General features: G+C 47.7%; 20 protein-coding genes across 20 annotated transcripts; 10 read left to right on the top strand and 10 right to left on the bottom strand.

Moving 5' to 3' along the window:
• Positions 1-18: 18 nt before the first annotated feature.
• OGAPHI_002918 (uncharacterized protein) lies at positions 19-5,127 on the top strand (the record flags this gene model as incomplete). The annotated part of the gene is made up of 5 exons (XM_046203841.1): positions 19-1,622; positions 1,955-2,216; positions 2,346-2,785; positions 3,117-3,122; positions 3,666-5,127. The coding sequence occupies 5 exons, from the start codon at positions 19-21 to the stop codon at positions 5,125-5,127; spliced, it is 3,774 nt and encodes a 1,257-aa protein (XP_046062081.1).
• On the bottom strand, positions 1,851-2,288 carry OGAPHI_002920 (uncharacterized protein; the record flags this gene model as incomplete). Its single annotated transcript, XM_046203843.1, has 1 exon — positions 1,851-2,288. One exon carries the CDS (start codon positions 2,286-2,288, stop codon positions 1,851-1,853), a length of 438 nt encoding a protein of 145 aa, XP_046062083.1.
• On the bottom strand, positions 2,355-3,266 carry OGAPHI_002919 (uncharacterized protein; the record flags this gene model as incomplete). The annotated part of the gene is made up of 1 exon (XM_046203842.1): positions 2,355-3,266. One exon carries the CDS (start codon positions 3,264-3,266, stop codon positions 2,355-2,357), a length of 912 nt encoding a protein of 303 aa, XP_046062082.1.
• On the bottom strand, positions 3,601-5,145 carry OGAPHI_002917 (uncharacterized protein; the record flags this gene model as incomplete). Its single annotated transcript, XM_046203839.1, has 1 exon — positions 3,601-5,145. The coding sequence occupies one exon, from the start codon at positions 5,143-5,145 to the stop codon at positions 3,601-3,603; it is 1,545 nt and encodes a 514-aa protein (XP_046062080.1).
• A 155-nt stretch (positions 5,146-5,300) lies between these two features.
• On the top strand, positions 5,301-7,370 carry OGAPHI_002915 (uncharacterized protein; the record flags this gene model as incomplete). The annotated part of the gene is made up of 1 exon (XM_046203837.1): positions 5,301-7,370. One exon carries the CDS (start codon positions 5,301-5,303, stop codon positions 7,368-7,370), a length of 2,070 nt encoding a protein of 689 aa, XP_046062078.1.
• OGAPHI_002916 (uncharacterized protein) lies at positions 5,455-7,219 on the bottom strand (the record flags this gene model as incomplete). Its single annotated transcript, XM_046203838.1, has 3 exons — positions 5,455-5,889; positions 6,818-7,112; positions 7,200-7,219. The coding sequence occupies 3 exons, from the start codon at positions 7,217-7,219 to the stop codon at positions 5,455-5,457; spliced, it is 750 nt and encodes a 249-aa protein (XP_046062079.1).
• Positions 7,371-7,778: 408 nt separating the features above from the next.
• On the bottom strand, positions 7,779-8,969 carry OGAPHI_002913 (uncharacterized protein; the record flags this gene model as incomplete). Its single annotated transcript, XM_046203835.1, has 1 exon — positions 7,779-8,969. The coding sequence occupies one exon, from the start codon at positions 8,967-8,969 to the stop codon at positions 7,779-7,781; it is 1,191 nt and encodes a 396-aa protein (XP_046062076.1).
• On the top strand, positions 7,903-8,394 carry OGAPHI_002914 (uncharacterized protein; the record flags this gene model as incomplete). The annotated part of the gene is made up of 1 exon (XM_046203836.1): positions 7,903-8,394. One exon carries the CDS (start codon positions 7,903-7,905, stop codon positions 8,392-8,394), a length of 492 nt encoding a protein of 163 aa, XP_046062077.1.
• Positions 8,970-9,428: 459 nt separating the features above from the next.
• OGAPHI_002912 (uncharacterized protein) lies at positions 9,429-10,421 on the bottom strand (the record flags this gene model as incomplete). Its single annotated transcript, XM_046203834.1, has 1 exon — positions 9,429-10,421. One exon carries the CDS (start codon positions 10,419-10,421, stop codon positions 9,429-9,431), a length of 993 nt encoding a protein of 330 aa, XP_046062075.1.
• A 136-nt stretch (positions 10,422-10,557) lies between these two features.
• OGAPHI_002910 (uncharacterized protein) lies at positions 10,558-12,174 on the bottom strand (the record flags this gene model as incomplete). Its single annotated transcript, XM_046203832.1, has 1 exon — positions 10,558-12,174. The coding sequence occupies one exon, from the start codon at positions 12,172-12,174 to the stop codon at positions 10,558-10,560; it is 1,617 nt and encodes a 538-aa protein (XP_046062073.1).
• On the top strand, positions 11,246-11,668 carry OGAPHI_002911 (uncharacterized protein; the record flags this gene model as incomplete). Its single annotated transcript, XM_046203833.1, has 1 exon — positions 11,246-11,668. One exon carries the CDS (start codon positions 11,246-11,248, stop codon positions 11,666-11,668), a length of 423 nt encoding a protein of 140 aa, XP_046062074.1.
• Positions 12,175-12,468: 294 nt separating the features above from the next.
• Positions 12,469-13,182, top strand: OGAPHI_002909 (uncharacterized protein; the record flags this gene model as incomplete). Its single annotated transcript, XM_046203831.1, has 1 exon — positions 12,469-13,182. The coding sequence occupies one exon, from the start codon at positions 12,469-12,471 to the stop codon at positions 13,180-13,182; it is 714 nt and encodes a 237-aa protein (XP_046062072.1).
• OGAPHI_002908 (uncharacterized protein) lies at positions 12,748-13,215 on the bottom strand (the record flags this gene model as incomplete). Its single annotated transcript, XM_046203830.1, has 1 exon — positions 12,748-13,215. One exon carries the CDS (start codon positions 13,213-13,215, stop codon positions 12,748-12,750), a length of 468 nt encoding a protein of 155 aa, XP_046062071.1.
• Positions 13,216-13,240: 25 nt separating this feature from the next.
• On the bottom strand, positions 13,241-16,169 carry OGAPHI_002906 (uncharacterized protein; the record flags this gene model as incomplete). Its single annotated transcript, XM_046203827.1, has 4 exons — positions 13,241-14,751; positions 14,819-15,077; positions 15,162-15,735; positions 16,093-16,169. 4 exons carry the CDS (start codon positions 16,167-16,169, stop codon positions 13,241-13,243), a joined length of 2,421 nt encoding a protein of 806 aa, XP_046062069.1.
• On the top strand, positions 15,213-15,785 carry OGAPHI_002907 (uncharacterized protein; the record flags this gene model as incomplete). Its single annotated transcript, XM_046203828.1, has 1 exon — positions 15,213-15,785. The coding sequence occupies one exon, from the start codon at positions 15,213-15,215 to the stop codon at positions 15,783-15,785; it is 573 nt and encodes a 190-aa protein (XP_046062070.1).
• Positions 16,170-16,416: 247 nt separating the features above from the next.
• On the top strand, positions 16,417-17,313 carry OGAPHI_002905 (uncharacterized protein; the record flags this gene model as incomplete). Its single annotated transcript, XM_046203826.1, has 1 exon — positions 16,417-17,313. The coding sequence occupies one exon, from the start codon at positions 16,417-16,419 to the stop codon at positions 17,311-17,313; it is 897 nt and encodes a 298-aa protein (XP_046062068.1).
• On the bottom strand, positions 16,870-20,202 carry OGAPHI_002903 (uncharacterized protein; the record flags this gene model as incomplete). The annotated part of the gene is made up of 4 exons (XM_046203824.1): positions 16,870-17,164; positions 18,068-19,301; positions 19,650-19,883; positions 20,070-20,202. The coding sequence occupies 4 exons, from the start codon at positions 20,200-20,202 to the stop codon at positions 16,870-16,872; spliced, it is 1,896 nt and encodes a 631-aa protein (XP_046062066.1).
• Positions 17,464-17,907, top strand: OGAPHI_002904 (uncharacterized protein; the record flags this gene model as incomplete). Its single annotated transcript, XM_046203825.1, has 1 exon — positions 17,464-17,907. The coding sequence occupies one exon, from the start codon at positions 17,464-17,466 to the stop codon at positions 17,905-17,907; it is 444 nt and encodes a 147-aa protein (XP_046062067.1).
• Positions 20,203-20,610: 408 nt separating the features above from the next.
• OGAPHI_002902 (uncharacterized protein) lies at positions 20,611-23,715 on the top strand (the record flags this gene model as incomplete). Its single annotated transcript, XM_046203823.1, has 1 exon — positions 20,611-23,715. The coding sequence occupies one exon, from the start codon at positions 20,611-20,613 to the stop codon at positions 23,713-23,715; it is 3,105 nt and encodes a 1,034-aa protein (XP_046062065.1).
• Positions 23,716-25,146: 1,431 nt separating this feature from the next.
• On the top strand, positions 25,147-27,576 carry OGAPHI_002901 (uncharacterized protein; the record flags this gene model as incomplete). Its single annotated transcript, XM_046203822.1, has 1 exon — positions 25,147-27,576. The coding sequence occupies one exon, from the start codon at positions 25,147-25,149 to the stop codon at positions 27,574-27,576; it is 2,430 nt and encodes an 809-aa protein (XP_046062064.1).
• Positions 27,577-27,608: the final 32 nt, after the last annotated feature.

Genomic DNA, 27,608 nt, shown 5'->3' with positions numbered 1-27,608 from the left:
TTTTTTTATTTTCTTTGTATGTCTTCTTCAGAAGAGGAGTTTGAGAGTTTGATAGCGACGCGCGAGCGGCGGTCGAACGCGGGCTCGCGGCTGAAGAAGCTGCTGGAGGCCGAAGAGGACGAGGTGCTGGGCGACGAGGATGAGAACGTGAAGCTGTTGTTTGCAGAGGAGGGCGAGGACCACGAGTGGAGTGAAGAGGAGGACAGTGGGGACGAGAGTGGAGAAGAGGAGGAGAGCGAGCAGACCCAGGACCAGGTGGACCAGGCGGACGAGTCAGATCAGTCAGACGCCGCGGAGAACGCCGACTCGGACGAGATGTTGTCGTCGTCGGAGGTTTCTGCTTCAGACACAGACGAAAGCGAGGGAGAGCGCGAATTGCAACAGCAGCAGAAACGCCAGAAGCGCAAGAAGAAGCTGGACATTCCTGTGATCCGCAAGAGAACCACAGCCAAGCCCGTGGCGAAGAAACGGCGGGTCGAGGTGGAGTCTGGCGACCGCAGACTGTCGACTCGTAAAACTACCGTGGAAAATACACAGGCAACGCACGAAAAGCTCGTGCAGATGAAACAGAAACAGGCCACCACCAAAGTGAAGGTGCGCGAGGAGTATGTGGAGAAGACGTTGGAGGAGAACCTCGAGGAGGCCAAGGAGACAGAGGAGATGAACACGATTTCGCTGAATTTGTTCTTCCAGCAGGAGGTGGAGAAGAAGAAGAAACAGCGCGACCTAATGAACAGCAAGCGGTTCCGGCTGATGGAGTACATGACGTTCCAGAGTTTTGGGCGGTACGTGACGCCGCAGGACGAGATCGACGAGATGCAGCGGGCAAAGGAGCGCGAGGAGTATGCGCGCAGGACGACGAAACGAAGGGGCCGTCGGAGAAAGAGCGAGATCGAGCGCGCGCGGCTCGAGGAGGAGGCGCGGCAGCGCGAGGCCGAGCTGGCCAAGCTCAAGCAGGAGGCGGGCGAGGCCGACAACGAGGAGGCCATTGCAGAAGATGGTACAGAGGCAGTGGAGGCAGCGGACAAGACGATGGATACGGCTGCGGACGAGAGTGTTGTCAAGGAGGAGCCGCAAGACTCTGTTGTTGCTGCGAACTCTGAGGAGCCAGACTCTGTCCCAAAGCAAGACTCTGAGGTCCAGGAGACTGAAGGGCCCGCTGAGCCTGCTGAGCCTGCTGAGCCTAAGGAACCTGCTGAGCCCCTGGAGGGTCCGCCGCAGCTCGTTGCGGTGTCGTTTCTGGAGTCGCACCTACGCAAGGACATCACGCGGCTGGAGCTCAAGTCGATTCTATTTGGTCCGCAGTCGATCGTGCCCGGTCCACACAGAGACCCGCACGCACAAACCATCTACACCATCAAGCGAGACTTCCAGAAAGAGCTCGACCTCAAAAAACACTTCAACGACCGTCAAGCGGTTTACGAGAAGCTGCTGCAGCTGCCCAAGTTCGGCGAGAAGTACCACGCGGTGGAAAACCTCGACGTGGACAAACAGACGGACGACAACGTGGTGAACATCACCACTCCTGCTCCGCTTGGGATCTATTTGCCGAACGGCGGCAAAAAACAGTGTCCTATCAACGGCGAGGACGCCATGTACTACGATCCGTCGAACGGGGTGCCGTACAATTCGGTGGAGGGGTACAAGGTGCTCAAACTTGTGGCTGGAGGGTCTTATTTCTGGACCCAGATCGACAACGGAGGAGTCAATTCTGTGTACAAAGGAGGAATTGGATGCTACTTTGGTCGGTTCAACGACCGACACGCCGAGGGAGTGCCTGAAGGGTTTGCGGGCTAGAATCTACACTGAAAGGATGCATAGCTCTGTTTCTATTGTGGCTCTATGGAAAGCTAGCTGGAGTTGTGTTTGAGCTCGCTTTCAAAAGTGTCAAGAAGCTCAGGCTGGAACTTCTCAAACACCGCACGGGCCTGTGGAATCAGCTCTGCGCGCACAGCTGCTCTGGATTCCACGGACCCCCCGACCTCGAACACATAATCCTGCTGGTCGTGCTCGAACTCGAGCAGTCGCACATCGTGTTCGGTGGACTCTCCGTCCTTGTCGACCTTGACCTTGAACTCGACCTGGAGGTCGAAAATGCATCTAACCTTGCCCTTGCGCTGGGTCACGTCGCAGTCGCCAGTCACGGGCTTGACCTGGATCACAGCCAGGGTGTGTTCGTCGCTGGCCACGGAAACTTGGGGCAGCCGCTCCTGGAAGTAGCTGTTGGCCCAGCTCAAACAGTTCTTGTCGACCCAGTGCCAATTGTTCGGGTTGTGGATGGTTGTCATTGGAGAGGCAAACAGCGAACGCGGGTCTTTAGATTTTCACTCGAGCGACAAGTCTAGAAAAATCTTTTATTGACCCGCGCCCGAATTGGCGTCCAGAAATTTCAACACCCCGTCAAAGAAATCGGTGCTGCAGAATTCCGCAAGCAGCTCGTGGCGGCCGTCTTTGAACTCGTGGTACTGTGCGTGTTTGTTGCCGATCTTTTGGAGACCATCAATGAACTTCTGGCTCGCACGACAGTCGTTGATGTGGTCGTCGTCTCCGTGGAAAATGGCAACCGGAAGCTCGGTGCTGATCTGCGAGTAGAAGTCCTGGTGCAAAAGCCGCCGTCCACGCAGAACAAAGTCGCGCGCCTCAACAAGAGTTCCGCGCAACTGGCTCGTCGACTCGCGGTTCAAAATGTGCTGCTGGATCTCCGGCAACGTCGACAAGAACTCCACCCGCAACGGGGTCTTGATACGGATGTACCGAGCGGGAGGAACGAAATGACACACCGTCCGTAAGGCCCACTCTTCCACCAAAGACACGCCTGTTTCTGGAGCCAGCTCGATCAGCGGCGCACACGAGGCCACACACCGCAGCCGGTCCTTGTAAGTACCAATGGCCGCATAGCATAAAACCAATGCTCCTCCTAAAGAATGGCCGAACAAGTTCAGCTTCTCTGCCGGCTGTAGCTGATCCAGATTCCGTTTGATGATGAAATCCATGTCTTTGTACACGCGGGAGTCGTCGTTGCTGGCGTAGGAGTTGCTGGCGGGCTTGGATGTCCCCTCACCCCGCATGAAGTAGAAAAACACGTCGTATCCGCCTGCGGTGAGAACATTGATCAGACCAAAGTAGAACTCATGCAGGTCTCTGTACCCGTGAACGATCACGACACGACCTTTGTACGCACCGGAATGGTGATACAAGTACGTTGGGAACACACAGTGTTCGAATTCAACGGATTCTTCCTGAAAGGTGCACTGCAATTGCTCCATATTTATTAAAATTCGGTTATCTTTGTTTTTTTTTTTTTAATTAAGGCTCAGAAAGTTCCGCTCCCATTTTTTGACACACCCTTGCACCGCCGCCGTCTGTCTACTTCGCCACCCGGTTGGTTGTCGACGCTGGAGCTGGGGGATAGTGTTCCGGTGTGGCTGGTGCGGTGGTGGAATGCTGCCAAACTCCGGCATAGTCCGCAGCACAATTTTTCCGCGATAGCCTGGCGGCCGCCTGTTTCGCGCAGGGAGTCATTTTTTCAGGCCGAAAAGGCCCAATATGCGCGCAACACAAATATAAAGCAACGGAGTTTGCAAAAAGTTAAACGTTTAATTAATAAGAATTGAAAATGAGTGAACCAAAGTAAGTACAATCGTCATGTTGTTCTAACATGAAAGGGGTGATATTGGATTGATCGGATTGGCCGTGATGGGCCAGAATCTGATTCTCAATGCCGCAGACCACGGCTTTACTGTTGTTGCCTACAACAGAACTGTTGAGAAGGTGGATCACTTCTTGGCCAACGAGGCCAAGGGCAAGTCCATTCTTGGTGCCCACTCCATCAAGGAGTTGTGCGAGAAGCTTAAGAGACCTAGAAGAGTTATCTTGCTTGTGAAGGCCGGAGACCCTGTCGACAGTTTCATCAACCAACTTTTGCCTTACATGGAGGAGGGTGACATTATCATCGATGGTGGTAACTCGCACTTCCCAGACTCCAACAGACGTTTTGCCGATCTCAAGAAGAAGGGCATTTTGTTCGTTGGATCCGGTGTGTCTGGTGGTGAGGAAGGTGCCCGTTACGGTCCTTCGTTGATGCCAGGTGGTGCTGTCGAGGCATGGCCACACATCAAGGACATTTTCCAGTCCATTGCTGCCCAGACGGACGGCGAGCCATGCTGTGACTGGGTTGGAGATGCCGGAGCCGGCCACTACGTCAAGATGGTCCACAACGGTATCGAGTACGGTGACATGCAATTGATTTGCGAGGCCTACGACCTCATGAAGCGTGTTGGTGGCTTCACCGACAAGGAGATCTCCGACGTCTTTGCCAAGTGGAACAAGGGAGTTTTGGACTCGTTCTTGGTCGAGATCACCAGAGACATTCTCGCTTTCAACGACGACGACGGAACCCCATTGGTGGAGAAGATTTTGGACTCTGCTGGCCAAAAGGGTACCGGTAAGTGGACCGCCATCAACGCCCTCGACTTGGGTATGCCAGTCACCTTGATTGGTGAGGCCGTGTTCGCTAGATGTCTTTCTGCTTTGAAGGAGGAGAGAGGAAGAGCCAGCACCTTGCTTGCCGGCCCAACCGAGGCTCCTAAGCTTGCTGACAAGCAGACTTTCATCGACGACTTGGAACAGGCTCTTTACGCCTCCAAGATCATCTCCTATGCTCAAGGATTCATGTTGATCAGAGAAGCTGCCAAGGAGTACGGCTGGAAGCTCAATTTCCCATCCATTGCTCTCATGTGGAGAGGAGGATGTATCATCAGATCGGTTTTCTTGGGTGAGATCACCTCTGCTTACAGACAGGACCCAGACTTGGAGAACTTGCTGTTCCACCCATTCTTCAACAAGGCTATTGCCAAGGCACAATCCGGATGGAGAAAGACTCTCGGACTTGCTATTGAGGCCGGTATCCCAACCCCAGCCTTCTCTACTGCTTTGTCCTTCTACGACGGTTACAGATCCAAGAAGCTGCCAGCTAACTTGTTGCAAGCCCAGAGAGACTACTTCGGAGCCCACACTTTCAAGATCTTGCCTGAGTTTGCCACCGAGTCTAGAAAGGTTGGTGATGCCATTCACATCAACTGGACCGGAAAGGGTGGTAATGTTTCTGCTTCCACTTACAACGCCTAAGTATAAATCATAATCCATGCTCGCGTCTATCGACGCGTCTGTGAAATATATGCCCTAAACAAAAATGACAACCAAGTAAAAAAAAATTATTGATTTTTCCGCAAACACCTGCCCCTCTTGTGTGACTGTGTTTTGAGAAATATTACCCCGGATTTCTCCCCAAGATAAACGCCATGTCTGACGCGGTACCGACCTCCGAAATGAAGGCCGGAGAGGGCTATGAGTTCGACGAGAACGAGATCTTCAGCGACCGGCAACTGCAGCAGGTCATTGAGGACGCTTTGCACGAGGAGAAGGAGAAGGAGCTTTTTTCGGAGATCAGCACGGCTATAGGAGCTCTGGACGAGTCTCAGGGCGACCACAAGCCGCCGGACGAGCTGACACAGGCGATTGCCGAGGCAATTGACCGTGTGAAGGAGCCGGAGGGTGTTCGTGATGAGCGAGCGATGGATGAGATGGAGCAGATTGAGCAGATGGAGCATTTGGAGCAGATTGATCAGATGGACCAGATGGACCAGATGGAGCACCTGGAGTCGCTCGGGTCGCTGGACTCGGGTGAGAACGAGAACGAGCTGGAGTCTGCGCTGGCCGAGATGGTCCAAAGCGTGGTGGACGAGAACCTGTTTCCGGACAAGAACTCCGCCAAGCAGGCGGACCAGGACATGGAGCAGTTCCAGTGGACCAAGATGATGGAGAAGGCCATGGAGATGGCCATGGAGGATCCAGAGCACCTGATTTCGTCGATGAACGACGCAGAGCCCGCTGGCAAGCAGAAGAAACGGCCGCAAAAGACCAAGCGCAGCCAGATCAACCTCGCGATCCAGCAGCGGCTGCAGCAGCAGGCCCGGGCGCTTCTGGCGCAACAGCAGCGCGACCGCGAGCTACGCCAGCAGGAGGGGAACAAGGACAAAGCTGGCAAGACAGACACTGCTCCGTTGCCTGCTAGTATGCTACAGTTTACAGTTCCGACGCCGCCGACGTCGATTCCCGCTCCGAAAAAGACAATCGATGGGCCTTCTGTCATGGAGCAGTTCCAGAAGTTCCAGAAGCCGGCGGAGCAGTCTCCGTCGTCGATCGCAGAGACGCAAGCGTTGCAACGAGGCAACTACACACAGAATTACAGCAAGCCGGCCATCAAGACGACTGCCCCGACGCCGCCCTCGTCGGCCTCGTCGATCCCGTACGCCAAGAAGTCCGAGGGCTCGTTCCTGCGCACGATTCTCACCAACCTGAACTTCTCGCACCTCGACAGCACGCAGATCGCCGACCAGATCTCGCCGCTTCAGCTGGACTCGATCCGCAGCAGTGTTTCGCGGGCGGTGGAGTCGCTGAAAGGAGCCACGTCGCTCGGCAACAACAGGACCGCTCCAAAGAGCAAGGTCAAGACAGACTTTTCAGAAATGGACGAAAAGGAACGGATCCGGTTGGAGAACCGCGAGCGCAAAAAGCGCTGGCGGGTGATCAACATCGAGCGCAACAGAGACAATGACCTGCGGGCGCGCGTGATCAAGCGTGCGAACCAAATCTTTGCCAGCCCCGAGGACGAGGAGATCAAGAAAAAATGGGTGGCAGAGGAGTTTGAGCGGCGCAAGCGCAAAAGACTCGAAAAAAACGGCACAGACAGCTCGCTCAGCACGGGCACGGACGCTGAGCAGAGCTCTGAGTCGATCGCCGCACTGCTCGCTGATACGCAGGTATCTGCAAATATCCGGGCACTGTACGAGGCGTTGAACGGGCCGGCACGCGACGAGAACGTGTCGACGGTTGCGATGTTTGCCACGTCGATGGCCGCCGCATACGTGGTGTACAACAAGTCGCTCAGCGAGAACCTGGTGCCGTCGATCGTCAGCTCGCTCGTGAACTCGCTTAATAACCAGCTGAACGGAAACACCAGCCACACCAGTGCGGTCAACTTTAAGGCTGTGGACCCTGCACCAAGTGTCAAACACACAGAGGAGCACAAAAAGGCCAAGATCGACCCGGACCTGATGAAACTGCCCGATACGGTGGCCAAGTTCACGCAACCGGTCGCCGAGCCCGCGTACCCACGGCAGCCCCGCGCGCCTCACTACCAGAAACCGTCCGCAGACATCAAGCCTGCTACTCCGACTGTGCGGTCGATCGTCTCGAAGACACCGTCCGTGGAGCTCACTGGCGGGCTACGCAAACCGGGTGCGTTCCGCAAACCTGCTGGGTTCGAGAAACGCGGGTTCGGGATCGGATCTCTCTCTCATAAAGACTAATAGATGTATAATAGACTGTTGATTACGAAATCACGGATTCGGGCAAGATGCAAAAAAAAATATCGGTTTGGAATTTCGCCAAAAAAAATGATCGCGCCCAGGATCGAACTGGGGACCCTCTGCGTGTTAAGCAGATGCCATAACCAACTAGACCACGCAACCAATTGTTGAAAGGATAGTACCTCTCTTGAATATACTTTGTTTGTGGGGCACGACAGTGTGCTTTGTTGTGAGGCAGCGCCAGGTGAGTTTGTTATGGGAACAAGGTGGATTGCTCCTCTATAGGTGTCAGTAGTCCCTGTGAACATGCTACTTGTGTCCAAATGGAGAAATCCAGCCTCCACTTCACGTTGGCTTCTCCCCCACAAATCCCCATTTTAAATATCCCGTGGAATAAATTATCACTACCTAATTCAGCAGACTTCCTATACTGGTCCGTTTGTCGTCGCTCTTTAGCATCATCAGCATCTTTGGCGCATCCATCTCGTTGACCTCCTGCTCATTCTTTCCCGATAGCATCTTATCGTCCACGATGGCCGGCAACGGGAGCTTGAACTTGGCGTTGGTGCGACGCGGAGACGTTTGGTCTGCCCCCACTGTGGGGAGCGACTGTGTGCGCACGGTGGAGGGTCTGCCCAGGTCGCGGATGTCTGGGGTCACCAGCGGGCTGGGCAGCTCGGTGGGGAGCTGCCCTGCCAGGTCGCCGATCTGCGGGACCCGTGCTGCGGTGGCCTCGAGCTCGTCCTCGTCGCTGTCATCGCCGTCGTCGTCCTTGTTGGCGAGCGTCTCCACCTCCTTGGACACCGCGTCGAGCAGAGTGTCGGGCATCTCGCCGTCGTTCTTCCACACTTTCAAAAACAGCTCCTCGAAGTTGAACTCGTTCTCGATCGTGCGGTACGCCTGCAGATCCAGGTCAAAGTCCACGAACCGCAGGTTGTCGTTCTTGGCCAGCCAGCGCTGGAACAGCGGCCGAGTCTTGGACGGCGTGAGCATCTGCAACTTGAGTAGCTTGATCACCAAATGAAGATACTTGATGTATTCGACCGTGCTCTGCAGAATGGTGAGCTTGTGCATCATGTTGGAGTTGTCGAAGTTGTTGTCGTTGAGCCCGTTGAGGATGTTGAGCCGGCACGCGGGCACCATGAACTTGAGGGCCTCAAACTCTCTGTTCATCTTGATACGTCGTTTCTTCTCAATGATGGAGTGCTGGCTCTTGAGCTCCTTGCGCTTGCGCTCGAGCTCCTCTTTGGTGGTGACCATCGACTTGCGTCGCTTGCGGTTCGCCGTGAGCGCAGGACTTGCTGGCCCCGGCGACGGCATGTCCATGGCGTACGTCATGGGCGAGATGGACGGCGACTGCTGGATCAGCTTGTTTTTGTACTCCTCGTTCGACACAAACGACGAGGTCAGGTAGTTCGAGTTGCTACTGCCGGCCAGCACCGGCGACGCGTTCTTGGACTCTGTGGACGAGCCCGTTTTGTTCATCTGCACAAACGTGGGCTTGAAGATGGGCGGTGGTGGTAGCAGCCCGCTCCCGATGGGGGCTCCCGTGCCCAAGGACGAGCCAGGCCGCACGCTGTTGGGATCTGTCTCACTCATGTTGTCAGACGATAATGTGCCTGTCTGGGGATATTTATGTGGCCGGTGATGGGAATAATTAAAAACGTTGCATGCACCATACAGGGACTCTCCTGGGGACAGCTCCGGCGGCGCAGATCAGCGGTTTGGCACGGTTTTGGGGGAAGACAGTGGCAGCGTCAGAGGGGGACTAGTATTGTGAGGTTCTCCTCCACACCATTGGACCTCCTCCGCCTGATCCACCGGACCTCGCTCAGTTGTGGTTCCATGCCTTGCCCCCCGGTCTTGTGACAACCAACCACCACGTGTGAGCCGCACAAGCGAAAAAAATACCCCCACCTGACACCCGCGCTAAAATAACACTTGGGAGCGATGCCAAATGGAATCCCACTTGGCATTCGCACGTGTGGCTGGTTCTGGTCGATCGTCGCTGGACCACGGGATATCGATTAATAGTATACATCGCAGACTACTTACGAGCTAGCTGTTCAAGAACCGCACCACGTCGGTCGCCACGGCCTCAAACACCTCTTGGCGCTCAATGAACAGCGCGTGCTTGCACTCCTCGTACCACCGCAGCTGCACTTCGGGCACCCCCTTGACAAACTTCTCCACCCCCCCTATATCGGCGAGGGGGTCCTGCAAAGTTTGGCAGATCAGGAATTTGCAGCTGTCCAGCTCTGCAAACCGACGGCCCACCTGCTCCGCGTTATCTACCAAGCCCATCCCCCGGCGCAGAATGTGGATCACCTCCTCTATAGTGCCCACTTTCGAAATGAGCCGGATCTGGTTCACGGCCGGTAACCAGCTTAGGTCGTTGGTGAGCCGGTTGCGCGTGGCCACCTTGCGAAAGTCCTCCTCGCGCAGCCTCGACTGCTGGACCTGCTGCTTGCGCACCACGTTGACGTCTGTCTTTTGCAGCGTCAACAGGTTCAAAAGCGGGATGTAGCTCAGAACCAGCATCACCAGAAACTTCCACACACAGTTGTTGTCTCTGTGCACCAGCAGAGGCGACGAGGCCACCACGTTGCGGACCCTGTGTCTATGGCGGCCGGTCGTCATGTACTGGAGTACAATGGCCCCGCCCATCGAGTGCCCCACCAGGCATAAATTGTCTGCGTCGATGGCCAGATTGAAGCTCACAAAGAACTCGAGGTCGTCAAACGTGTAATGGTCGTTGGTGTAGTCAAAAAGCCCCAAAGGCTTGGACAGCCCGTTGCGACGCTGGTCGAAAACAAAACACGCGTAGCCTTGAAGAGCCAAGGAGTCCATCATGCGCAGATGGAGCTCGCTGCATTCCCTATAGCCGTGAACAAACAAACACCGTCCTTTGTACTTGACATCTAGCGGGGGTTCGACCGTGATGCAACGGAACTCGCACTTGTTGTATGCCACGCGGAACTGCTTGGCTCGGGCCTGTAGCACGTACGGGATGTCAAACACAGGCTCGTATTCGCTCACGTTGGTGATCATGAAGAAAGGTTAGCTGGGAGACTGTTGTTGGTTTGTTTACGGCCATGTGTATTATTATTACCCCGGATCCTACTTTTGGTAGCCCACATGGCGGCTCCTAATTAGGGTTACCCTTTTTGGGAGCCAGAGAAATAAATTAGTGCGCGAGTCTGAAATCAAGCCGTTTGGAGCCAACGTCGCGGGTGTTCAGGATGTAGTTTTCGCGCTCGATGGGGTCCATCAACTGCCATTTGCGCTCGCGCAGACCGTTCACGTACAGGTAGTACACCTTGGTTAGTAGCAAGATCGGGATCATGGCCACCGACAGCCAGAATAGCACAACGTTACCCTTTCTGTACAACGGAGCATCGCTCTGGTGGTAGATGTTGGACGAGATCAGCGAACCGACTTGTGCGCACATGTAGTATAGCGACGTGGACACCGAGCGGGTTTTCAACGAGCGCGAGTTGCGCGAAACCCAACTTAGACAGATCGCATGGATATATGGTAGCCCCAGAATCAGCGTACAAATGGTCCATGTTCCCCACTTGTTGATCATGGAATCTTTCCAAAACGCCAACACGCCGACTAATGGAACCTCGTAAAGTGCAAACAGCAGACAGCACAGCGACCGTTCGTTAACTTTCTCACTTAGCCACGTGATTGCAATCAACAGAATAATATGGATGAAACTGTAAGGAACAGTGAGCAGGACCGCGTTGAACGTGGTGAACCCGAGGTTTTTCAGAACCAGTGTCATGTAGCTGGTGAGAAGGTTCAACGGGATGAACGCCATGATCCCGATGATGTAGATCGGGTACAAGTTATAGTCGAGCAGAGCAGTGATGAGGTTTGACAGAGTAACTCCCTGTCTGTTGTTCATGTCTCCCTTTGACGGGTCGTCTCTGAGCACCTTGTTGACGATGATCATTTCCTCGCGTTCTGTGAACCAGCCTTTCTTGTTCCAGAACCGTTTTGTCTGGACGACCGAGGGAGCCATCACGAGTCCCGAAATAATGGCAATCACCAGTGTGAAACAGCCCTCGATGATAAACAGCCATTGCCACCCGGTCATTCCCAAAATGCCTCTCATACGCAGAATTCCGTACGCCAGCAGCGCAGTTCCAACCTGTGTGAGCGACAGAGCTGTCCAGAAATATGACAATTTCATTGACAGCTCGCTGGAGGTGAAAAAATACGACATCCAAAGAACCAGCTCTGGCGTGAACCCGCCTTCCAGCAGCCCAAGCAGTGCTCTTGTAGCGTAAAACGAGTGCTTGTTGGTCATCTTGCACTGTAAAATAGCCACAATCGACCAAGTTGCCATTAAAAAGGGAACCCACCGATCAACCCCCAATTTCTTGGAAACAAGCGACGAAGGCACCTCGCTCACAATAAACGTGATAAAGAAGATCGTGTTGCCGTTGTTGTAGATATCGGTGGTCATTCCCAGATCGTCCAACAAGTTATCAGCCACGGCCTGGGCCAAGTTACCACGATCCACCTGCAGAGCAACAAACATAAAACATGCCAGAGCAGTCACCTTGAGGTCCAGTTTCCACCCCAACCGGCGCTCTTCCTCTGCCGTCCACGAGAACTTGGGATCAAACCGCTCCCGACACTCGTACTGACAGTCCTGATACACTTTGGACCAATAACTGGCAACAAACGGGTCCAGAAATGGGTTGGTGGTGTTGGTGAGCGATTCGCTGCCCCCGGTCTGTGCAACCACGAGATCCTTGTTAATCTTTGTCTTGTCCGGTGCGGATTCCATAAAGTCGAGTGGGTCTACTTATTTTCGCGTCCGTGGTATTGACATTCTTGTGGGAGCTTATCGCTAATTGTGAAAGTATCCCCTTTTTGTTCACGTGGGCCCGATCGCTCTATTGCAGAAAACGGCCCGTCTTCGACGCGTGAGCCGCACACGCTCACAAGCCGCTTGCAAAACCTCGAAAAATTAAATGTTCTGTTTCCAAGGCCGTGCTAATAAATATTCCCGTGACTCACTAAACTTTTTTTTTTCACTTATTCTTCCGATAGCTCGATGTCCCTGGCCAAAACAATAGAAATGGCACACCGTTCTCAACCGGAACTGGTGCCCGCAAACGCCCCGCTGTCCAAACCATCACAGCCCATGGACGAGCTTGCGTTCCGCGAGGTCGAACTGAAAACCTGGTACAACCTCAATCTCCAACTAATGGACCAACTCTCCAACACATCGTACATGCTGACACTGATCCACCTCCATCACAAACTGCTCGAGGCATTTGTCGAGGTCATAAATACCAAAAAGCTCGCCGGGTTCACAGTCAAATCTGTTGCAGGCAGCTGTTTCAAAAACTCCATGCTAACAGAACTTAAAGTGTCGTTGACAAACTTGCTCAACCTGCTCGATACCACCTACGCCGAAATCTTCAAACATGACGTCTTCCTCAACATCGACAACATGAAATCCGCATACCTCAAACTGATCTCGCCAGAAACCCAACAACCGTTGAAAAGCAACTACCAGCAATTGATGCACATCAACTTCCTCATCCTGGCCAACTCCAAAAGCTTTAGCGTTTTCAAGAAACTCAATGGGGTCTACAATAAAGAAAAAGTGTTGGAGCAAGAAAACGTTTATCTCAAACAGAGAATCGAAAAATCGCATTTGAACGTTATCGAATACACTTTGTTGAGCCAAGAAGACTCCAAACTGGTGAACTCTCCAGAATTCCGGATCTTCAACCACCAGAGACTCGTCGACCTCCATCTGTTCAACAAAAGGATCTTCATTTGAGCTTTCTCCGCATATGTACCTTTCAAATAGCATACTGTATTTTATGATTTGTTTTCTCTTATTGCTCTCGCTGGTCTTCGCTGAAAACCCATTGTTCCCAGCCGTTTCGTAATCTGACTTTGCTCGACTCCCCTGACCCTTCCACTTGCAACAGCTCGCTTCTCTCCAAGGCCTCAAATATCAGCTCCGCGTTCCCGTCACTCAGTATCTTCACCCTTGAAAAGCCACCAATAAATGCAACAGACACATACCCGTCAGAATCCATGTGCCTTCGTAAATAGATGTCCTTCAACAGGTTCTCAACAGAGAAATAGTACTCCAATTGTCTTGTCAAACGACCCACTTTATCGTCTGCCGGTATAATGTATTGTGGCGGTGGCCGCACCACAGGACTACCCATACCTGGAGGAGATATGTAATAAGGCGCGTAGTATGGAACAGGCGACGTCGAGCCCGAGGAAGCAGCAGGCGGAGGCATTCCTGAGTACATTCCGAAATAAGCGCCAGGATCACCGTACATCGGAACCGGCGACCCCATTGGAGTGGAGGAAGAACTGTCTTTTTGCGAGGCCCGGTCGTTCGAAACCGAGGCCGGACCTAAGTCGTTGGTTGCGGATGGCGAGCCCCTCGAGGTGGACTGCGAATTGAATTGGCTGTTTCTCCGCGAGGAAGATGGAGATACAGCCATGCCGTAGGGCGTCCCTGGGGGCATGTAGTAAGGAATGTAGTATGGCGCAGATGGAATCATTGGGTATGGGGGAAGAGACGGAATATTGCTATTTGGACGAGGATACGCGTTTCTTGATTTCCTGTTGTATCTGAATCCTCCTCCATTGAAGCTTTTATTTCTTTGGTGTTGGATAAACCGAGGATCGGATCCCTGTGCTTCAAAGTCCGCTTTTGAGCTAGTATCTGCGGAAATGCCATTATCTAGAGTTGACAAGGAGTAGGACGAAGGAGGAGCTGTATCTGGGCCCTGGGGAGTGTCAATTGACAGTTGAGCCACAAGTTTTGTCAGATTTTTGTCATCCGACCCTTCAGGGATCTTATCTGTGGCGCCGTTCGTATCAAGGTTATTGCCGACCAAGGCGGCGTCACCAGGTCCTTGTTTCTCGTCCAGCTGGTTTGGACTTTTGGTTGTTTTCTTTTTCCCAGTTCGTTTGACCTGGGTCTGCTTATTCTCCTTACGTTTGGAATTACCGTTCTGGTTCTTGTTTTTGGACTTGGTGGGCGACGAGACCAAGATCTCGGCTTCTAGCGGGACCCACTTTTCTTTGCCGGTCTTCTTTGCCTTTGGGATTGACTGAGTCGTCGGAGGTTCTTCAGAACGTGCTGTGATCGGAGTGCGGGTCGTAGAGATATCTTGATTTAGCGACCCCGTGTGCTGTGGAGACGTTGACTTCTTCCACGGATTCACCTCGGGAGGCGGAGCCGGAAGCAAGGTGGACACCTTTGGTGCTGCTGAGGTTGCTGACGAGTCGAAAAATTCAACCATGGTAACGAACAGTAATGGTTTGAACAAAATAATCCTGATTAATCCAGATCTAATGCTAGGACAACTAATAGCGTCTAATCGGAAAATACAATAGAATGACAAATTAATGGCACTTCAAACCCTCCAATACTTGCTCAATACTTCTCCAAGAATCCAATTGACGAGAAGATACAAAGTCTAAGTTTGGTTTGGATTTTCCGGTGTGTACAAAACTTGAAACCTTGTCTTGCCCTCTTCTGGAGGTTAAAAAAAATACTCGACTCCTAATGGCACGCGCTTTGGCAGATACACAGCCGCCTATAGATGTTTTGAATCTGGTCAAGAGATCTAACGAACTATGAAGATCAACAACTGATTCTGTATGATCAACCAACTCGAAAACCTCGGCAAGGTTGCCTAGCTGTTCAACTCCAAATCTCAACGATATATATCCTCGGTAATTTGCTCGAGTCGCTTAACCTGGCTCTCAGCTTGTCTTATCTACACCGCCTTTGAAAATTTTGTTTTTTGTCCACCTCGACATTTTGCCTTCATTATGAATCCTGCCGTGTCCAACCTTGTGCTCATGCTGGGTATGATGCAAGTTTCTCGTAAACTTGACTTCGAAGACCCAACCATCCTTCTTTACGTGAGAATCTTGTACGTTTCGTGTACTTTGCTCACTTTGGGTGTTTACCTCTATACGAGATGGCTGATTATTAAAAAGAACGATCTCACCACTTTCAAGTACTTGGAGCCTCCTAACACTTTGCAGGGGGAGACTGAGTCCAAGCTGACCGTCACTACCGTCAAGGATTACGATTTGAAACAGCTCCAAGGTGCTATCAAGGGTGTTTTCACAGGTGTGGCTATGATGGGTTTCATGCACTTGTACATGAAGTACGCCAACCCATTGCTCATGCAATCTATCTCTCCATTGAAGGGTGCTTTTGAGTCCAACCTGGTCCAAATCCACGTCTTTGGAAAACCTGCTTCCGGTGACCTTAAAAGACCGTTCCAAGCCAGCGCTGGATTGTTTGGTGGTTTCGGTAACCAACAACAAAAGACTGACAAGGCCTCTATTGAGAAGGCTGAGATCAGCGGTGTTGGTGGTATCAAAGAAGAGTAATTTTATCAAATAGCGGATTATTTACAACCTAGATATTAGCACTATTAGCGTAATATAGCACCCTAAACTTATCAACGTGAGCCACAGTACAAAGTTACCACTAGTTTTGAAGAACTCGGTTTCTCCTGTCGGTCCATGCAAATACAAATCGATGTTCCGTGAACGTAAGAACGCGATACTACAGAGAAGTAGTCCGTAACAGTTGAATAGAAGCCCGATGCTATAGAATTCCGACGTGAACAATTTCAGAACAATCAGTGAAAACGACAAACTACCTATACATGTTCGGATGTATGCGCCCTGGTACGTTCTCTGGTGCGCTCTGACGTCCAGTTTCTGTCCCGATGTCTCCAATAAGGTCAATCTCGATGGCCGTCGTGTCATGCGAAAAGTGGTTGATATATAATATTTGTTGCTAAAATAATTTTCTTATCTTTACAAATTTTAGCTCTTTTTAATGTTTGTGAGATACTACTCGCTTGGGGTATCACGGGCCGTTTCAAGACTCGAGAAGCTGCGATCTATTCCTATCAAGCCGTTTTCCGAGTTTCTGACCGATTCCTATGGTCGTAAACATGATTATCTTCGGATCTCCATCACCGAGAAGTGCAATCTTCGGTGTGTCTATTGCATGCCAGAGGAAGGTGTCGATCTGTCTCCACCTGAACACTTGTTGACAACAGACGAAATAGTCAGATTAGCCCGTATCTTCGCCCAACAAGGCGTGCGCAAGATAAGATTGACAGGCGGAGAACCAACTGTAAGAAAAGATATTGTGCCTCTAGTTCAGAGATTGAACCAGATCAAGGGGATTGAAGAGATCTGTATCACTTCCAACGGACTGGCTCTTCATCGGAAACTGCCAGATCTGTTCAAAAACGGCCTCACCTCGTTGAACTTGAGTCTCGACACCCTGATCAATGGTAAGTTTATACTAATAACGCGACGCAATGGACTTAAGGCAGTGATGAAGAGTTTGAACGCCGCTTTAGAGTTGAATGTGCCCAATGTCAAGGTCAATGTGGTGGTGTTGAAAAACATGAACGAGGATGAAATTCTTAATTTTGTGGAGTTAACAAAGAACTCAAAGATCGAGGTCAGATTCATCGAGTATATGCCGTTCGATGGCAACAAATGGTCCACCAACAAACTGGTTACTTATGAGGACATTCTGTCCAATATCAAGGTCCAGTATCCGGAAATCGAACAGCTCCCTAATAAACATGGTGACACTGCCAAAGTTTACCAGATACCAAACTTTAAAGGTAAAATAGGCTTTATTACCTCCATGACCGACGATTTCTGCAGCACATGTACCCGTCTTAGAATAACTTCTGACGGGAACTTGAAAGTTTGCCTCTTTGACAATACAGAAACTTCTCTGAGAGATCTGATTCGTGCTGGCTACGATGATAAAGAGATTCTCAAACGCATTGGCTACGCAGTCAAACAAAAGAAAGAAAAACACGCCGGAATGAGCGAATTGGGTGACCAACCAAACAGACCAATGATTTTAATAGGAGGATAGGCCGATCTCTGAAAATATTTATTGCTCTATTTCCTGCCCGCAAAATTCGAAATACTAACTTAAGCACCTAAACTATACCACAGCCAACCACGGCGCCACTATTCAACATCAAGAGAGCTCACCCACGTTGATACAAAAGGCGAAGCTCGTATGGTGGCCGTCCACGAAAAAGAAATCACCCATAGATCTGCTACCGCAGAAGGAAAAATAAAGTTTAGCAACAGAGATTCCATCAAATTAATCATCTCCAATAGCAACAAGAAGGGCGATGTGTTGTCAATTGCAAGAATAGCAGGCATAATGGCGGTGAAAAAAACTGCTGAATTAGTGCCATTATGCCATCCCATCGCAATCACAGGAATCACTGTTGATCTTGCCCTGAACGAGCAAGAAAATCACATTTCGGTCCAGTGTACAGTCCAATGTGATGGGAAGACTGGAGTCGAAATGGAAGCGCTAACAGGCACCACTGTGACTCTGCTCACTGTGTACGATATGTGCAAAGCTGTTGACAAGTTGATGGAAATAGATGGTTGTCAAGTTGTGAAGAAATCAGGTGGTAAGAGTGGAGACTGGGAAATCTCTGGAAGATGATTCTTATCGATTTTAAAAATTGAATCCAAGAACACCAATTAAGCAAATGTAGAATGTGTTCCACATGGAGGACATTTTGGTCTTAGAACCCACTAAATTTAGTTAGTTTCTGTTCGAATTATAGATTCGACAGCCCATAAGCTCTCTTCAAAATTCGTACTTTGGACTCTTAGTTCTAAACTTACGGTTATTCCAGATCACAGGCTTGTTCTCAGAACGAGGTTCTGGAACAACTTTAATTTTTGCGTTCTCGCCCATGAGCTTGCCGTCAACATCGAAAATCTTGTATTTGGACGTCATGTCACTCTCAGAAAGAGGAACATACGTTCCTTTGCTTGCCTTTTTCACACCGTTTGTAATCAAGGTGGTACCTAAAGATCTAGGAACCCCACTCGAGACATCAAGGTTTTGGTATTGGGTGTCACAAACCTTGGTTCTTTGTTGTCTATTACGGCTTCCTTTACCAAACATTCCCACGTTCGTGTTCTTTTCATTTTGCAAAATAGCCTTCTTTGGAACAGGAGGGTCATTGACCTTAGCTAGCTGCTCTCTTAAGGCGTGGAAATCGGCAAGTAAATGAACATTTCCTTCCTCATCGTAGTCGACCAACCCGTAATTGTTTGGCTCTTGAGCGAACTCATACACTAAACCACCAGAGAACACAGAAGACATCTGGTTGGAGTAGATACTGCCGATCTCCTTGAATTTTCTTGGAAGAACTTCATTGCAACCATATTCGGAGAAAAATATTGGAATGCTATAGTCATCATAATCGTTGACAAGGATATTGTAACCACTAGAGTGGAACGTTTGGTCACCACACCATTGGTAAGTGTTGACACCATAGAAGTCGACGCTTTCAGAAGGACTGTTTTCGTAACACTCCAAGTATTTGGCGAGAGAAATTCTGTAACTAAGATCATCAGCTGCCGAATATCCAACAGGAATTTTACGAACCGCCTGGTAATTGATGTAATCTTTCAAATCTCTAACAACAGCCTTGATGTATCCAGGAGAAACTTTGGCAGATAGCTTGTCATTGACAATTTCGTTTCCAGCAAAGAAAGCCAAAGTGTTGTTGTAGCCGGAAAACACCTCAACAGTCTTGAAGACATGGGAAAGATAATCTGTGTTGTATGATGTCCATGGTTCGTATCTATTCAAATGTTGGTTAGGCAATGGGGAGTTGACATCCAGAACAAGGTAGATTCCTGCAGCCGCCAATAAAGTCATGCACTTATCGTGGTTAAGATCAGGATTAATAGAGTAAACTCTAATGGTGTTGATTCCAAGCATTTGGAACAAAACAATATCTCTGGCACACTTGCCAGCGTCAGATAGCGGATCGCTCATTTGGTTTACAGCAGATGAACCACCAGGTTGGTAGTCAACACCTTTAACAAAAAACTGAGCGATTTAGTTAGTGATGTAGCTCATAATCACACTTACTGGTCGTCCGGTAACAGAGTCATGAAAATGTCTTTCCCTGACTTCAATTGGATGGATAGCACCGTAAACGGTACTAGCAATCAAAGAGATTGCAAGAGTCTTCAGAACTGATAACATGCCGCCTCTTATTAGTCTTGTAACTCAGAAATGAATTAATTAGAAAGAAAAAGGGATAGCCGCCAATCCTTCGAAAGTTAAACAAATCTACACAGCCAAATATTTTTTTTTCGGAAAAGACATTATAATTCGGAGTAACAGGTATATAAATTAGTACACGAAACCCAGAATCTTACCAGCAACGTGCTTTCTCTTGGCTTCCTCGTGGTCCATAATACCAGCAGAGGTAGTCAAGATAACGAAACCAAATTGTCTGGCTGGCAACAAGCTAGCAGTCCATTTCTCGACATCGGTAATCTTGACGTTATATCTTGGGTTGATGACACCACACTTGTTAAGTCTACCATTCAATTGAATGACAATCTTTCCAGATCTGTGGTCGTCGATGTATTCAAATTCTCCAATGTAACCTAAAAGAAGTTAGTATCTTCTCAGAGAAATTATGTCGAGGAAAAGTAAACAGACGAAAGCAACTGGTTACTAACGCTGTGTAAGAAGCATTTCCTGCATTGATCTTCCGGAAACTTAAAAGACAGCAAGGGACTGAAAAACCGACAAGCCATCCAGTTATCATTCCGGTGTAAAATTAGACTTACCATGCTTTTGCATCACTTGGAGGAACTTGATGATCACTTTGGAAGATGGTCTGATGAGAACCTGTCTCTTTCCGGTTTTCTCGGCGTTGTTAATAGCGTTGAGGGCGTCAGCTAAAACAGATGTTCTGGTCATTTTCTAAAAGTAGTTAGTATTCCCAAGGCAAAAAACCAATAGAAGCTGCATGAGTGTCCCGTGGAGTCATGAGCGTAACAAGAACAAATCAACTTTGAACTTGCTAGATCTGGAACAAGGTATTATAGCTTTCAACATTTACCAACATCAAAAATGCCCCGTTCAGACAAGTCATCTTTGTTGTTTGTACCAATCGAAAACTGTAATTTTTGTCCCAGCTTGCTTTTTTTGCCAATTTGATAAACCCAGTTGAACACTTGCAAATCAGAGGTCTGTCTACGTACTCGAAACTTGCTTTTGTTGAAATATAATTTGAAAGTGAAAAATTTTCGCCCACTTGATTTTTTGTTGCCAGAAAAGTTCAGGTGTAAGGGTTCTTCAAGAATTTAGTTTGATTAGTCTTGGAGTATGGATAATGGCTCCTTTGATCCTGATGATCTGGGAATCATTCTTTTCAAAGAAGTCAAACAGAGCTGTGTGGACCTATCTGCTATCACATTTGCTCCCGAGACGATATTCACTTCCAAGCAGCTTGTCGATGCATTAAAGAAACTTGATTTTGTACTGAAGGACTCCATCAATCGAGTAATAGGTACAAAAGAGATAGGATTTCCCACCAGTCTTGCAGACTACATTTTTGTTCCAATTGCGCAACTGTTGCGACGGCCTGTTCTGCAGGAGACTGAATTGGAGTATGTTTTATCGATCATCCGAACTTTAATCAAAAGGTGCTGGTCATTCTCGGGGGCCCTTGCGCAAGGCCTCGCGCAACAATTCATTCCTCTGATAACATTCTTAATTGGAGGCAAACCAAACATTAAACCTTCCGAGTTTGTTACGCATACTGACGAGACATTAATTAACGGGATCGGGTGTTTACACGATACCTTGTTGGGTATACGCAACCAGGGCCCAGAATTCACAAACAGATATTTGAACGATGACAAGAATATGCCCTCTCTAGGTCATATGGTGACAGTGTTACTGCATTTTGCTCAGCATAATCAAAATATCACGGTTCAATTATCCAGCTTGGAGACGTTGAACGTGTTGTTTGACATGTTTCACGATGGCGAAATTTTGTCCTTCATGTTACCGGGCGTCGTTTCCTCTATCAGTAAGACAATCAAACATACACGAAAGGCGAAAGTTATAAATCTGTCATTGAATGTTTTGACCACAATAATTTGCTACGTTTTTGATGACTATGATTTACAAGTGGATACAAATTACAAAGTTCTCAACTTGGAAGATATCAAGCAGCAGGATACAAGAGAAGGAGAGTTTAACGTCTTTATACCAGAGAACAGAGAAAGACAAATACATAGAACGACTAGTTGGCTCAAGGCTACCATTTACCAGTTGCACAAGGCTTTCAAAGTTATTTTGAAAGAAGATCAAAGAGCCGAAACCAGCGAAAGCTACTTCAATTTGTGTTCCTCAATTCTAAGCCGTTGTTTTGTTTCATGTACTTTTTTGGTCCCTCAGATTATCAACTGTTTGGCTCTCATCTGCGACCAGAAAACATATTTCCAAAAATTGACTGATTCACTAGCTCTGGATTCTCAAGCGCCAAAGAAGCTGGATCTGGTTTTCATAGAGTTTGAAAAAGCGCTATCTTCAGCTGACGTGATTCTGCTGTCTCCAGATTCATCCAAAATAACCTCATACTTCAAGAAACTATCCTTTTTTGTCCGAATACTTTCATTCTTCGATAAAGACATTTTGTTATTATCAGAAAGGTCAATTCATACTCTCCAGGAGATACTTGTTTCACAGGGATTTCAGAATCGCAAGAAGAAGATTTCAGCGGAAGCCTCGTATACCGATCAACTTCTTTCAATTACTACAAATTCAAGTTTCCAAGACCTTGAAAAAGCTAGGGTGTTGGACGGTATTTACGACGCAGAGGTCGAAGAATCTCTCCAAAGTTATCTCTTTACACTTGGAGAACACAATGTATCATTTCTCGAACCGATACTGTTGAACTTGCCGCCTGTTACGTCAAATGAACTAGCTATTTCGAATTCAATGACTTTATGGCTTGCATCCAGTGCTCTCCATGCTTCAACTCCACAAGACTCGAGTTTTTTGATAGAAGATGAGGAATCTAATAGTCCATCTGATGTGGTGCTTAGTCTGCTAGAAAAAACGGGCGAGTTGCTTACCTACAGTTCCGTCAGAGATGAACAAAATCTTATACAATCCAAATTGGTGGGGCTGATGTGCATCGAAAAAGCTTGCGTTGTTTTAGGAGACGGGTTTGGACCCGAACTGGTTGATTTTTTGTATCCTGTGGTTGACAATCTTGCCTCTTCAAGCCAAATTGTCCGATCGCAAGCTCAACATGTTGCTTTGAAAATCGCCGAACAACTTTATGACGGTTCTGTCGAGAAATTGATTACGGAAAACTGTGATTACCTTGCTGATTCATTGTCAATCAATATGACTGGAGACTCTATTACCCCACGAACTCCAATTGTTTTAGGCGTTCTGATCAACATAGGAGATATTGGACTGGTAACCCAGTTGGACGATATTATTTCAACAATATTCACTTTGTTGGATATGTACCACGGATACACTTCACTATGTGAGGGATTCTTTTTGGTTTTCGATCAGCTGGTTACCAAAGTTTACAACAGTTTCTTCAAAGACTTTGATTTCCAGAGTCTGGAACAAAACTTACAAGAAGACAATGTTCTTGTTCCAAGTCATTGGAATCTATCAGATATTGACGACGTGGTTGAATTTGTTGAGAAAGAAGTAGATGTTCCAGAGCTGGATTCAGATGAAAATAATGCTCCAGATGAACAACTGAAAAAAGACAAGGTTTTGGAGGTTGATAGCGATGACGAGTCTGGGTCTGAAATTGAGTCTATTGCTCCATTTCAAGAGCCGCAGCAATCCGACAAGCCACCCATCTCCCCTAAGCTGTTCAAAACTCTATTTCAGATCTTCTCGTACAGCGAAAGACTTTCGAAGCATAATTCAGTCAAAGTGACTCTCATCACGTTAAACCTGATCAATAAGCTGCTTCCAATAATGGCTACGGATAAATCAACTCTGCTCAAAATTTGTGCATCTCTATGGCCAACCGTTTCCAGCTTTGTATACCATAAGGATTTGAGAGTTGTTGATGCTGCTCTGAAGATTCTCACGACACTGCTCCGTTATGGGAATACATTCCTGAGCTCAAGATTTTGTGAAATTGTTGATCCCATGTTTGGAAAGTTCACGCCTCTGATTGCGAAACAAGAAGCCATATACAAGAAAAGAAAGCTCAACAGTTCTAATAAGCTAATAAATAAGACAAGCACTTCAACGGACTTGGATGCCAAAACCTTTGAAAGCCTGGCCACTTTTTGCCAAACAGCTTTGGTGAAGCTTGGAAGACTCCTTCCAATACAGTTAGCCCTTAAAGTCACTGAAGTGTCTATTCTTTATGACGACGACGAAACTCACTATGGGTATTACGACGATTACGTATACTATATCAAAAACAAGGTTTGAGTTATGTTTTATGGCCATCAGTAATAAAGTTCCTTGGACTCTTCCACGAGCCAAAAAACTACAAAAATTGACTTTGAAAAAAAATAGGTCGTACCCGGATTCGAACCGGGGTTGTTCGGATCAAAACCGAAAGTGATAACCACTACACTATACAACCACTTGGTTGATGCTTTAATGATCCAGTCTGAGTTATTGATTATCCATAGCCATTTTTTTTTCGTTTTAAGGCCCGGTTCCCCTTTTCGTGGGATTTTCTCTGTCCCTGTTTGTATATCTTTTTAAGCGGATAATCATCGGTGACGATTCCGCGGTCTAGGCCCAAATCCGATCGATAGGAATCGTCTTTGGAGCAGTTAGACGAATTCCTGCCAAACTTCGAATCCTCTTTAACTGAGGAAACAATCAAAGGCCGCTCCCATCAACCTCAGGCTTGTGCAGCTCATTATGTTGACGTCGTTCATAACATTGACCACTACGAACTATTCTTCCATCTTATGCACAAACGTGCGGAGCACCAATGGGTACCCCAAGCTGCTATACCTTTCTAATTTCTTCAAAGACTTAGCCGGCGGGGCCAGTGGCCGTGGTTCTTTCGCTGACACTGGTTTCCCTACTCAAGCCATCTTATCGACCTTAAATCGTTTAGTTTTCCGGTGCTATCAACTGTGAGGATCCGGTCCAGAATACTGTTACCTTCTATCTTATAATAAGATCTCTAGTTCTTTTGTACTTATGTTCACTTATTTCCTCTCTTGGGTCTGATACCGCACAAAAAGATCTACCTTGCCCCTTTTATATGCCTCCTAGAGTAGCCCTTCACGACAACCTATTCTATTGCTCGTCTCGTGTTGGCTTCTGAATTTGTCGATCAAGATGGGAGAACATCGGATGACCCCAATCCTCCTATCTTTCGATGTATAGTGATATCGTAAAAAAGTGGTCAATTCAGGGGAGATTGAACCGGTGCATCTAAAGTTCCATGGAAAGATAGATAAAAATTTAACGAGATTACTGCTACTTGGGCTCTTGCCAAAATGAAAAGTCAAGGGTAAGAGACAGAGTTTGGAAAATAAGAAAGCGCATGTTCCCAGTAGGTTTACTTCTATTTTGAGAGCCATTCTTCAAACATTGCACAGAATTGGCCATTTGAGTGAAAAAGATATCTTCAGGAATGTTCTTGTCATGTTGTAAAGACCAAGTTAGAGACACACTTTATAGAGAGCTATTCATCAACGTTGAACCCCAGTTCTTTTTCTGAAGGGCCATAATTTATCTTGCAAGAATCAGCTGTGATCAATTTACTTGATCGGGTAAATTGTAAATAGAGATTGCACTAATAATTTTTATTGTAAACAATTAATTACGACGGCTCATAATACTCTAGATCGGATAAAAAGTACATGTGCTAAAGTCAGGACTCGTATTTGACTAATGACTCTTGATACCGATATCAGTGGTGCCCTGGATGGGCTATCACCGGACCAGCTTGCATCAATAGCTGAAATAATACGAGGAGCTAAAAAAGACCAAATCAAGAACGATACCAAACCACCACTTAGGCTTCCAATCGAGGACACTGTTAAATTAATTCAAGACATACAATCTCTCGGGCTCAAACTGGGAGACAGAGAACCCAAATTAGAGCGGTGGTATCAATCTATACATGCTCTTCTTGACAATTACCACAATGAACTAAAGCAAGACGAACTTCACCTGAACGAAGAGTTCATCAAATCACTCGACACAATTGCAAAGATATTCAAAGTTCTCAAAAACTACCAGAACGAATACAAGGACGATCTCCTTGATAACAAAGTGGAGAAACTGATAGATGATTACAGACAAGGCAAGTTTGTGGATCTTTCACAATATTGTAATGAATCAGAAACAATGTCTGCAATAATCAAGGAAGTGGAGCAAGGAATACTCAAGTTCAAACCAATATTAGTCGAAAAGATCATGGGAATTTCCAAAGTGATAAGGGAGTTCTATACAAGATTGGAGCTGGTAGATGGCTATAAGAATGAGCGCTTCTTTAACGAAATTCCAACTCCAGAGGAAAGTTTCAAGTATAGCACAATAGAGGAGGTTGATGACATAAAAGGTATCATGGCAACGAAATTTAGTCGCTCCAGTCCTGTGCTTTTGGAGCAAATCACGAACGAACGAGCAAACCTTGAGAAGTTCATCAAAGTGAGATGTACAGAGCTGAATAAGACAATCGAGGAAATCAGAGATTTATCGCACGAACTTGATATGGATGTCAAGCTGGATCTAAAACATTATGACAATGAGGACTTGATACAAAAAGTGGGACTCAAAGGCCAATGCTTCCAGCGTTACCAGGATCAGCTAGAAAGTTTGAAAACAGAAAAAAATCATAGAAGCACGCAACTCAATGCACTAATGAGTAAACTGGAAGACTTGTGGGCTGTTCTCCGACCTAATGATAACTCGATACAGGATTTCCTCAAAAACAACAAAAACCTAAAGCTACAGTCTATTGCAAACTTTGAGGAATTGGTAGAAAAGTTGGAGCAAGAGAAGAAGGAGAATATTTCCAAATTCATCGAGTTAGCCAGATCCAGAATCCATGGGTTTTGGGATCTTCTGATGTACGATGAACAGGATCGTCTTAAATTCAAAGCATACTATATCGATGATGATGCAGAATACAACGAGTTTCTGCTTGAAGAACATAACGAAGAAATCGCACGGCTGCGTTATGAGGTTGAAAGTTTGAAGCCACTTCTACAGTCTATTTCCAAGCTGGACGAGCTCCTGAGAGAAAAATCCGAACTGGACGAAGCTGTTAAAGATCCCAACAGGCTTCTCAAAAGAGATTCTTTCAAAATTTTAAGACAAGAGGAAAAAGTCAGGGATAAACTAGCAAAACAGTTACCGTCCACCATCAATGACCTAAAAGAGCAACTTGTGAATTATCAGTCTGAAAAAGGCAGAGCATTTAAAGTGAATGGGAAGCCGTACATTTTACATCTGGAAAATATTGAATCCGAGCTCTGCAGAAAACGGTCTTATCGAAGATCGCCCATTCGCCCTTCACCTATCAAGCCTATCCAGAGATCATTGAGACGCGAGCCTGTTGTTTCTTCTGTGCGAAGAGACCATTATAATGTTCAACCAAAGAGACAGTCATTGGGGCTCAAATCAGCACGCTCGAAAATCTTGAATCCTTATAGAGAACCTACGATCATTGAATCGGTTATCAGAAAGACTCACACAAGTGATATGACCAATCCATTTGATTCAAAAGAGAGCTCTCCCATCAAAGAACGTTTGCGCTCCAGATCCCCAGAGCATTTGGACAGACAGCCTGATAATTCACAGTTATACGTTCCGCCTGTTCATCCACCTGTCTTCGCAAAAACAAAGCTTACTTCGCCAAACAAAGCTATCCAGTTCATGACAGGGTCTACTATCTCTAACAAACCAATTGTGATTAAAGGAGGGTCCCCTATCAGATCTCAAGAAAAACCTCAACTGCGCACGAGGCCACAGTTAATCATGCCGAGTCTCTCTCCTGTCTCCCGCAGCCCTCCAAGGAAGAAAGTCCAAATGGGGAAATTGCCTGATCCATTGAGTTTGAAGCCACTGAATTTTGAAATGAAAATTCCATCACCACCTTCGTCACTCAGAACAATCAACACTAGTCAGGAAACAAGCAACCGACGGGTTTTCTCTTATGAAAGGCCATCTGTTGCTGAATTGAGCGATTCCTTAATCGATTATAGTGAGGAGGCTAAAGAAAATGTCAATCTCCTACCGGCCAAGTCAAATGGAACCACTTCTAACCAAATCCTGAATGATATGTCAATGAATTGGGATACCGAGACCTTTTAGGCAACATTATTCCCTGTATGTTGACAAGTTAT

Source organism: Ogataea philodendri, assembly GCF_020536065.1.
Source record: "Ogataea philodendri strain CBS6075 chromosome Unknown scaffold7, whole genome shotgun sequence".
In the NCBI taxonomy this organism is placed as follows: domain Eukaryota; kingdom Fungi; phylum Ascomycota; class Pichiomycetes; order Pichiales; family Pichiaceae; genus Ogataea; species Ogataea philodendri.
The sequence above is the reverse complement of the archived record's forward strand: the minus strand, read 5'-3'. Positions and strand labels throughout refer to the sequence as shown.